Genomic DNA, 11483 nt, shown 5'->3' on the forward strand with positions numbered 1-11483 from the left:
AAAGACCCTGTTGAAGGAGCAGTCACGTGTTGTACCAGGCACTGTAAGGTATTTCTTACCCAGAGTTCTAGATGCAGCCTTGTCAGCATTCATTGGACTGGATTCCAGTTTGTACTGAGCTTACATCTCTTGTTACTACTAGTGTCAAAAATGGAAGTAAATACAGAGAAATAAGACAGCCATGTCCACCACTTCCTGGTTCTTTCCACAGAACTTGTTTAGTATCTGCCATAAACAAATTTACAATGCGTTGGCAGGGAAAGGAAAACGACTAGAAATCCTTTTTGATGGTGTTTTTTGTTGCCTGTGCTGTATTCATGTGACAAATCTTTTTTTGCTTAAAGCAGGCAAATCAACAAGCTGGGAAGATGGTGACTGGGGAGCCTGGGATGAAGCGGAATTACAAGAACCTGTAAGTTCATATAGATGAGTTTTCATTGCTACCTTGCCTGTTCTAAAAGACAACCCGTTTGTTGTGGGTGTGTCTGGTGGTTGGGTTTTTTTTATCCTATATAGTTATCACCTGGGCAAGAAGCATCTCGACCAGTGATTTAAACGTGACTGCTTGTTTGTCTCTTGCTCCTGTAATTGTTTCTAAATAGAGCTTGGATGTTAATTAGTCATATTCTTGTATTCTGTAGGGCTTTTTTCTCACTAGAGTATACACACATCTTTCTGTGCTGCCACATCTGGGGGCATCTTTTCTGTCCTGTAGCTGGTCAGTGACAGTAGAGCATGGCAGTGGAGTTACCGTAATCTGCCATGAATTAATATAAATCAGAACTTCCCAAATAGTGAATCACTGATGCAAACATCTTTCTAATGATCACACAGCACTCCTTTTATGTCGTGATGGTGGATGGTGTTACAGGACAAGTGAAATCACATCTGTAGGATGGGGCAGCACGGTTGCTCTTTAAAGGGGGAAGAACATCCCTCTGCCCAGCTAGTTCAACTAAGAATAACGGGGCTAGTCTGTTAACTGTTGGTAAGACTCAGATCTCTAGCTACCATTTGACTGGCATAAGATATTAGACAAGCTGTCTGTGTAGAAATCCTCTGCATATGAATGAATAACCTGAACAGAATCATGTGATTAATTCCTTGTTAGAGAGAGCTAATGGGGTAGACTGAGGAATCCAGATCTCACCTTGCTAATAAAACCCTCTTGACCTGCTATCTTGATCTCAGTGTGCACGGAGTACACTCAAGGAGTTGGGGAGTATCCTCGTAACTGCTTACTTCAGCAGGGAAACAGATTTTTCAGCTGTGGTGACAAACAATTCGAAATGAGCATGGTGTCTCCCCCAGATGAATCACTGATGGTGACTCAGGGAATGTCAAGAGCATAAAAAGTGTAAATAGGATGCGCGTTCAGCTCCACTATAATTGCCATGAAATGAGTGTGTTTCTCAGGCCACAGCTTTTGTTAGATGTGCTGTAATGTTTATAACTTCCTTAATGAGGACAACACATGCTTTGTCTTCTACCTGTGTTGTAATTTGATAGAACCAGCAGGTGTTGCTAAATTGAAATTGTTTTATTTTTCACTCTTTTAAAGCGTTAAACTCTTCTGCCAGGTAGTTCACACCCTTCTTGCTAGAGACCTCCTTCTCCTCTGCATGCACATTTCCCTCCAAAGTTGCTAGTGGTTCCAGGTCAAATTCTTCAGAAAAAAACCTGTTGCCCACAGGTTGTTCTGTGTAGGAGCATATGGATATGGGAGTGCATCGGTCTAGCACAGAGTTGAGAATTATTAGTGTAACACAACAAAGAATTCCCTTGTTAAAACTTCTAACTGTGGGTTGATTTGTATAACAGTTGGTTGAAATGCATCTTTTCTTGGAATTACTGAAGTCACTGGGACAAGTATCTATTTCATGGAACAAGAAACTTTCAAGAAAGAATTGAATTTTTTAAAAATTAAAATCTAAAAAAGTTTTCTTAGTAAGGTGTCTTTCTATGGAACTGGTTAGCTATTTTCTAAAGATTATGATATTGAAGTCTTGTCTTAAATGCTGATTTTTAATCATGCTGTCTTTCACCATGCAAAGCAGTTTCTTGTGACAAGTTCAGTGCTTTTCCTGTTTTAACCCTTAGCTTATTTTTTTCACTAATATATGGCTAATATTTCACTATTATAGCCATATTTTATGTTTTTAGATTTCAGGTTCTTTGTTTATGCATAGATAATTTTATTGAAATTCTCTGAGATATAATTTTGATTCCTTTCAATCTTTAAACAAGCCTTTGATTTCTGTTTCTTTTTCCTCAGATGAAATTAGTTCAAGGCTTTTCTTTGGGTTTTGGTTACATGTTTTTGCACATGATACATTTATCTCTGTCATGAGGAGTTGAAGTTGTCCTGAGTATCCCAGATGGCTTCGTGACTTTTTTTGTAAATTCTTGAAAAATGTCAGTAATTGGGGAAAAAAAAATGCTTCTGTAGGGCTTGGCATCCATCAGCAGACAACAACGATTTGAAAATATGTTGCCTTCTTACACAGATCAAGAGATGGTGTGGACAAAGCAGAATATTTGTGGTGTGCTAACGTAGAGCTTAGGATGGGTATATGAGATATTCTTACGTGCAGAAAGTGACCTTACGAAAGGAAGTAAATTCAGTGAATAGATGATTAATAATATGGCATGTAAATTTCTCCTAGAGTTTGTTGGGTTTTTTCCCTGCTAGGAGCAAATGTGTAGATGTAAACGTGTTTCAAGTAGTGTAACTTTATTACAACAGAATAAATCACACGGATCAGAAAATGATCCCACTGAAATTGTTGGGTTTTTTTGTCTGTGCGTAGCTGAGTTACTAGAGGATGGAGTAATACTTTGGGTAGCTAGGAGGAGGGCTAGATGTATGGCTGTGGAGATGAGACTATGGACAAGTGGGGGGTGTTTTTATTGCTGTGATGAGGGTAACAGGAAGGAGCTAAGAAAGCAGAAGTATCATCTCTGAGAGACCTTGTAGAGGTCTGTTAAAACCTATTACCTACTTTCTGCCTTTGAACTATGGTTAACAGCAGCTGCCTTGTTCGTTCTGCAAATATTTGCTTATTGCTTTAGGGAAAAAAGATGCAATCTTTTTGCTTTTATATGTAACAATGGTATCTAAGTCTTTACTTATCCATCATTAAACCCTTAAAACTTGGCTCTTCTTAGGTTGAATTTGTTTCTTTGTAAAGTTCCTTGCAGTGGAAAGGCACATGATACTTGTTGCACGTTACTGTGAGGCTTTAGTGTGAACGCCAGTTCAGTCACTTCTTATGTGCATATGTTTTCTTCACGCTGGTCAGTGTCTGAGCTTGGATAAATCGTTCCTTTTGAATATGGATTATAATGAGAATAACTAATCAATAATAATAAAACTTTAAATCTCATTCTTCTAGTGTCTTTTTGGTGAAAGCAGAAGAGTTAGTGATGAATACTTCTTTGTTTCCTGATTTGAAAACACACAAAATTAGTGCAAGGTTGATGCATTTCTATGGCTTTTAATGCAAGTTGGAGCTCTAGTGACTTGATAAGTAATAGTCCATTCAGCAGTGGTATGGAGGGCAAACCACATCATCGTTGTGAATCTCGTAAGTTCTGCTATGTTTAAAAATTTTTGCATATATTGACTAAAGCTTTACCTATAGGAAGAAGAGGAATCTAATTCCAGGAACCAGAGAAATTACTGGCTTCAGGACTGTGTGTTGTCTTTATCACCAACAAATGACCTGATGGTAATAGCTAATGAACAGAAAGCTGTCTTTTTAGTGCGTAAGTAGACATTCTACTAAGTATATATGCTGGCAGATTTAATAGTAATCAGGACAAGATTTGTTTCCCCCCCACACCCATCTGCTTACGCCCCAAGTCATACCTTCAAGAACTGTGGAGTGTTTTAATAGTACTCATCATACATTTTCTAGATACTACTTTGCAAGTAAGTAGTTTTTTCTTCACTTCTCAGATATATTTTGATCTGAGAAAACTATTTTATCATCTATAATTAATACATAGTATAACCACCCAGCTGTTTGAGATGCTTAGAGACATTGACATAAATTGTGTTCATTAAGAAAAACAAACTTTTAAATTAATTTTAGCCATTATTTTTAATTGTCTTTATTTTTCTTTTCCATTGAAAAAATGAGCTAATTGAGCCAATGTCACATGGAGGAGGGAGTACTGAGGGGGACTGATTTTAAGATTCCCAGCTTTAATAGATAATTCTCCGTTTTGAAGAATGAGTGGATATTTTGATCTAAGTAGGGCTCTGAGAATTTGTAGAAGTACCCTTAGTAATATATGAACACCTATCAGCTGATGTTGACATATGTGCTGTTGCCTGGGATGCTGATACTATTAACTGTTGGTGGCCCATAAGCATGATGAAGGGGAATGTTACGCCATTTTATAACAAAAACAGGCTGTTGAAACTCTGAGTTGCGTAAGTCGGTAGATTGTGTTGAGTTGTCATGCCGTGCATTCTCTGCAAAGTTGTGTGTTCCAAACCCAGTGTAGATTAGTTGCTAATTTTTCTCCAAAAAAGATAGCAGCACTTCTTAGAAAGTTCTTACTGGATCAAGAATAAGGAGGTGATTTAGCTCACTTGCTGGCAAACTGCTTGTGCTGAACTGCATGATGGCACCTGTACCACACAGTGGCAGAAGTGTCCCTGGGGCTCAGGTTTTAGGTGTCAGACAAATGGCTCGCCACACTAACTTGATTTACTTGTCCTTTGGCACCTGGGAGATGTTTCAACAATCAAAGGTCAGCTGTGGTAGCACCTGCTGAATAAGAAGGTGTAGTGTTTTCTAATCTTGATTATGATGAGATGATGAAAAATTGTCAGATTTAATGTAGCATTCGTATGTCCTTCTTGACAGTTAAAATTAAAAGTTGTATTTGTTTAAGTTATGATTTCCCAGATGAAGTTTGCCCTTGTTTAGTACTTTTCCCCTAAGGATCCATGTCATGTGAATTGAACCTTTTAAAACTTGATGAAGTAGATACTACTGTATAAATCCTTTTAACCCAAACCAGGCACTTCAGAATTTCTGTAGTTTGTTGTTTCTGACAAATTTTGAAGAAAGTTCTTTAGAGAGCTCACTAAAAAGGTCTTATTATTTTTATGGTCTTCAGGGTACTTAATCTAAGTGTGGTAGGATGTCTTGAAGAAGGATTAGGAATAGAACTACATTTGTGAGCTACAAAACATTACATTTTTATAGATGATGTCTTTATTCTTAATGGCAGCTAAATGGAAGCACAGCGACAAGGGAAAAGAGGAAATGCAATATGCTGTTGGCTGGAGCGGCTCTCTGAGTGTTGAAGAAGGGTAGGTGTTGAAATGCAGCTGTGATTAAAATGTCATTTTCATGTTTAATAATTAGCATTATGCTTTTTACTTGTACTTTTTTTTTTGCTTTCATCCGAGCATTTTCATGGTCTTAGGCATTTTAATGTTGAAAACAGAAATGGAGTGACCTGAGCGATCAGAAACATTGTCTGCAAGAGTCACCTTTCCTGCCTAGAAATCTCAGAACCCAAGTTCATACAGAACAACAGGGGTATTCTCTGTGCAAATTGGTGTATTTGCGTGTAATTTAAACATTTTAAAGAGATGTGGGTTATCGTGCATTTTATAAATAGCTGTTCTAGAAGGGCAAAAAAAATAAATACCCTTTTTGAAAAAATCTGTAACAGAGATGAAATTTTGTTAGGGGATGTACCAATTGGAAATATATGAAGTTGTTTTAGAAAGGCTTCTTTTCGTTTTCAAAACCTCAGGCAAATATAAAGTTGTCTCTCTGATCAGGAAATGGTTTTGGGCTCCAAGTCTTTAGGGACTTGGAAAGTTTGCTTTGGTCATACATTTGGTATTTATACAATATTTCTGCTTGATCTGTCTTCAAATAACCAGACAGATGCTTTCTCGAATCTCCTGTATGGAAGGGGATTTTACATTTCATTATTAAGTTTGCAGCCTTGAGTTGCTGTCTGCCTTTGAACATGTCCCTGTTGGCTTCAACCTTCTGATATGCTGCAGGAGGTGGTGACTTAATCATCTTCTCTCCAATTTGTTAAAATCATTATCGTTTTTTTTTAAAGTGCTGCTGCCACACATTCAAATTATTTTATGTGCATCTCTTCAAAATTCCACACCCCCCCGCCCCGAAATTACCCTGACATCTTTTATTAAAAAAGGAAAGAAATTCTGTTTGGGGGGTTGTTTCTTACTGGTGATACAGCCCCAAGAGACACTATCATACGGAACAGGGAGCTTTCTTTAGATGGGTGTGGACATGGTTATATTCACTACATCTGGGTTTAAGGTTCTTGAGTGCTTCCTGTAGGTGAGGGTTCTGTTTCTGTGGAAGTGTAAGTACACCAATTACTGTCAGATTGTCATAAGACTTGACTTTTTTATTGTGGGTTATTTTTTCTAAAGTTGGCTTCAACTGATAATATTCTGTAGTGGCCGAGCTTTGCTACTGGAAGATGAGATTTCATTGAAATATTTATTGTTGCTTTGAAGTTGTAACTGAGTTGCAACTCATGTCAAACTAGCATTTAGAAAGCTTTTTTCTCTAATTGTCTACCCTTATTATTTAATCCTTGGGGAATGGAGGTAACCTGAAATGCAAATAATCAACAGTACTGCAGGCATTTATGCTTTATGTGCTGTTTGGGATGTCATCTTGAATTTATATGCTCTTTCATAAAACCTTTGTACTGCTTCTGTTTCCTCAGACAGTGTAAAACTTTCTATGCTGGTAACAGTTCAATAACTTTTGATTTGAGATATTGAGGCCTGCTTGTCTGCTTGCCATCTGCATGCTTTGCCTGCCGTGCATTGAGCATGCTCAGTTACTGCATTCACTGAGAAGACTGTTAACCCTTCAAATCCTCTCAAATTATAAAGCAGTGAAATGCAATGGATATAAAACCTACCTAATTGTGTAATGTATTAAACTTACTTTGGTGAGTATGGTTGGGTTGTTCTTTTAAAAAAGTGGTTGTTCTTGGTATGCCATTATAGATCTCAAAAAACTGATTTACCTTTAGGTACCTGAGATTTAGCTTGAATTTTTACTGAAGAGTACTGGCAGAATAATCAGTCTGTGAATGATGAAAGACATGAGCAAGATGTAATAAGCACTCGTGCAATCTATTTGGGCACTCTTGAACGTGTAATTGAACGTCTGTAAAAGTGAAAGGGTGGTTGGTTTTTTTTGCTTTTTAGTAAGAATTTGATATATTGTGTGCTGCATTTATATATATTCTTAAAATATTCAAAATACTGATTTGGCAAGATCTCTTGTGTACAGCAACATTTCATAACTGGAGAAAAACACACTTACTTGTTCTATCTTTCTGTTTCTAGTGAATGTGTGAGTAGTGTATTATGTATCCCACTGGCAAGTCAGAAGAGGTAAGAATTGACATTTCTATGAATATGCACCATCAGTCTCCTTACTTTGCAGTTTTATTATCTACAGCTTAGAGCAGGGTTTGTTTTTTAACTTCTAGTATATCTTTGTGAAACAGGAGTTCCACAGGCCGCCCTGACTGGACCTGCATTGTGGCTGGCTTCACCTCTGGCTACGTGCGTTTTTACACCGAGGTACGTTTCTCAGCCTGGCAGGCCCACAAGCAAGCTCTTGTAACAAACACCTATTTCTGTAAAACTTCTGTTTCTGCAGATAGAGCTTTTTGCCTTCCCTACGAAAAGGGACAGAAGCGTTCATGTTTATTATTCTTTCTCTTCTAGAGTGGAGTACTGCTTCTTGCACAGCTTTTAAATGAAGATCCTGTCCTACAGCTTAAGTGCAGAACCTATGAAATTCCCAGGCATCCTGGTGTCACAGAACAGGTTTTGTCAGATTATTTCAAAAGCGAAGTGGCAGTGTTATGGGGTATGGAGGGAAGTCTTCTCTGTGAATCCTCTATGTCCCTTACCAGTTTTTGTTGGGATGGGCAATTCCTTAGAACAACAGAATCTGGATTTCTTGTTCTAGAAGTGTTCATGCCTGTGTAGCTTAAGGATTCAGAATTTCCTTTTATTTTTGGGAGTATTTAGCTCTGTAGATTTGTTCTGTTTTTCTCTGTGATAACCTTGCAAATGAAGGCTTCATTCATTTCCTCTTTATTCATATATGCGCACAAAATACGACGATGTATTGATGAAAGGAGAAAATGCAACCTGACAGGTGCCAAGAGCTGCATGTAGTCATTCATAAGAACTGAAGTATTTCACAGAGAAGATACTAAAAATTAAAGCAATCTTTATAGGAGACTGTGCTAGGAACCTGCATGTCATTATGAGTATTTCCTGCAGAGGAGGCTCTTGCAGCACTCCAGCTATTCAGCCTTCTTTGCTCTTGGCTGAGTTGGCATGCCTTATGCAGAAAACTAATGAAGTTACAGAAATTTCTGAGTTTGCTTTGTAGAAATGCTCTTGTGTGATCTAGCATGACATTTTGGGATCAGTGTTGAAATACAGAAGCACTGAGGAATTTGAGTCTTGAATTTATATTACGAAATTAGCATTTATGTGCCCAAGTGGTAATTCAGGCACTCAACCAGTTTCAGAATTTGGCTCATAAAAGCTTGATACTTGCATTCTAGATAAACGTGTTTTTCTGTGGCCTTCACAGGCTGCTGTAACTTTTGTGTTTTCTCCCTAAGCCATAAAATACATGAAAGTCATTGAAAGACGACAGAATTGTAAAATTTTGTGCCTAAAAAACTTATTCAAATACTGGGTCATTTAATACTGAGTTTCTCTGGTTTTGCCTTACTCTGTTGCTTGTGGCTTGTTAGATACTAACTCTGTGCATGTAAACCTCGTCTTTGTGTAGGTAACAGTATAAAAAGCCAGAAAAAAAAGCTGTTACAGCACTAACAGTGATAACATTTTTTTTGTCTCCCTTCCCTTCTCTCATTTTCTCCACAGAATGAAGAACTAAGTATCTTGTATCCAGCAGCAATTGTAACGATTGATGGTTTCAGCCTCTTTCAGTCCCTCCGTGCATGTCGCAATCAGGTTGCAAGAGGTATGTTTAAGAGGAAATGTTTGTTTCTGACTCTGTTAATAGTACTTTACATTACATGGAATTTACTTACCTTTGTGGAATATCAAATGAAGGTGGAATTTGGGTCCTCCTTGCTTGTCCATCAATATATAGGCATCTACTGCATAGAAGGAAATTTCTTCCTCTACAGAAAATGTTTCTGGAGCAGAAGGTGTCTGAGTAGCACTGACTCTCCTGTACACTCTCACCTTGTTACTGAATACTGGCTTTGGCTGGAATTAGTTAATTTTCTTCATAGTAGCTGGTATGATGCTGTGTTTGGGATTTGTGAAGACACGAACACACGGATGTTTTAGCTGCTGCTGAGCAGTGCTTACACAGTGCCAAGGCCTTTTCTGTTTCTCACGCTGCCCTGGGGCAGGTGGCCCAGGGGGTGGTGTGCAAGAAGTTGGGAGGGGACACAGTTGGGACAGCCAACCCCAGCTGAAGAAAGGGCTATCCCATACCATATGATATTCTGCCCAGCCATAAAATCTGGGGGAGAGGAGGAGGGAGGGAGGGAAGGGAGGGGGATGATGTTCAGTTACGCCATTTCTTTTCCCAAGCAGCTGTTATATGTCATGCAGCCCTGCTTTTCTGGAGATGGCTGAACCCCTGCTGCTGACGGGAAGCAGGGAATGAATTCCTTGTTTTGCTTTGATTGCACATGCAGAGCTTTTGCTTTACCTCTTAACCTGTCTTTATCTGAACCCACAAGTTTTCTCACTTTTGCTCTTCTGATTCTCTTCCTTATCTCACTGGGAGGGGGTGAGTGAATGGCTGTGTGGTGTTAGCTGCTCACTCCAGTTAGCACACAGCATACTGCTAAGGTGCTTCTTTGCGTGTCAGGATGCTGATTTCACTGTCAGTGAAATGCTTTTCTTCCCAGTAGGGACTTGGATGGAGGTGATAATGCTGTGATGATGATATTGGTAATGGTCACTGCTCTTGGTGTTAATGTCTAAGAGCTTTTGATACCTGGTTTGATTGTGCAGCCTTTGATCCTGTTCCTGTAGTGTAGTGCCTGTTTGTACTCTAGTTTGGAACCAGGGTCTGTTTCCTGGGGTGAAAGGAGAATCATGTAACAGTACAGCATAGTAGGTTGCACAAATAGTGCACTGTTACTGTTCTGCCAGATAAAACGTTAAACAGATGCTGTTGCTGAGTTGTTCTCTCAAATTGCCTGATGAACTTGTTGAACTTCAGATTTGTCAGATTCTTGTTCTCTCTACAGCGAGCTGCATCAGCAGACAATCATGAGACTGGCTCAATGGATCTGCTGGCATGACAGCGTTAGGAGCTGTTGGGTCAGCAGCATCCTTAAACTGAGGCTTGAATCTTACATAGAAGGGACGAGTGGTAAAGAACTGAGAAATGCTGCTGTGGTGAGGCAGCTCTTCTCTGAATCACATGGTGATGGCCAGTAGGAATGGATTGTCACTCTTCGTTCCAGTTCAGGATGAAGTGGCATGAAATGAAGCTAGCTGACAGTAAATTAGAAAGTAGATGTGTGTTTATATAGCGTGAGGTTCAATTGTGTGATTCTTTGCCTGAGGTTGTTGTGGATGCTAAAGGCTTGCTTGGGCTCAGAGGGAAACTACCAAATTTGTGGAGAAGAAAGCTGTGGAGATTTACTGAATGCTTAGAGCTTACCTCTGGCTGAGAAGCTTCAGAAGCTGCTTTACGGGAAGCATCAGATGTGTCCTTGTTCTGATATTCTTCCCTAGATACCTGGTTTTTAGCTCTGCTCCGATCCTGGTCTGTCAGGCTAAATGGTTCCCTGGGTCTCTATAACAATGTCTGTTCTTATCCTCTGATGAAAAGGTAGCATTTCCGTGGAATATAAGAGAAGGCAAACTCTTGTAAATCACAACTTTAAAAACTGATATTCTGTGAACCATGCCACAGATATAAAAGGAAACAGATACCGTTTAATGAGAAATATCCGTTTACTTTCACAACTAGAACATGTGCTACTCTTCCAATGAGAGAAGCTCTCCATTGGCAGAGAAGCCCTTACAGCTAGTTGTAACATCTGCAGCCAGAGTGCTGTCGTCTTTCGTTCTTGACCATTTATATTTGACGTAATAGATACTTTGAAGACCTTCAATCATTGCTTTAGTTTTATCACTGTTCTTACCTCGCACTCTTACGTACCTAGTGAATGTGCTGACTTTACAAGTACTTAGGCAGGGGAGTTTCCATCTAAACAGGCCCAGACCACAGAAATAAATTGTAGTAGCATTTTAAAATTGTACAGAATATTAAACCATGAATGACTAGTAAAACAAAGCTCTCTGCAGGTACAAAATACATTTGTGATCGAATATCATACGCAATTTTATTCCTTTAATTTTAAAAAATATTTTGATTTCATTAAGGTGAGTATTTCAAAAGGTCATTTTAGTTCAG

General features: G+C 38.8%; 1 protein-coding gene across 1 annotated transcript in view; it reads left to right on the top strand.

Annotated features, from left to right (window-relative positions):
- Positions 1-347: 347 nt before the first annotated feature.
- The window catches only part of RAB3GAP2 (RAB3 GTPase activating protein subunit 2 (non-catalytic)), a gene marked incomplete at its 5' end in the record, with an annotated part of 37266 nt that continues 26130 nt past the window's right edge, over positions 348-11483 (top strand). The window contains 7 exons of the mRNA XM_010131821.1: positions 348-412; positions 3645-3768; positions 5251-5332; positions 7382-7429; positions 7546-7621; positions 7769-7870; positions 8954-9053. Of these exons, the coding sequence (XP_010130123.1) occupies positions 348-412; positions 3645-3768; positions 5251-5332; positions 7382-7429; positions 7546-7621; positions 7769-7870; positions 8954-9053 (597 nt within the window). The remainder of the gene's footprint in view (positions 413-3644; positions 3769-5250; positions 5333-7381; positions 7430-7545; positions 7622-7768; positions 7871-8953; positions 9054-11483) is intronic.

Source organism: Buceros rhinoceros, unplaced genomic scaffold, assembly GCF_000710305.1.
Source record: "Buceros rhinoceros silvestris isolate BGI_N320 unplaced genomic scaffold, ASM71030v1 scaffold5230, whole genome shotgun sequence".
Classification (NCBI taxonomy): Eukaryota; Metazoa; Chordata; class Aves; order Bucerotiformes; family Bucerotidae; genus Buceros; species Buceros rhinoceros.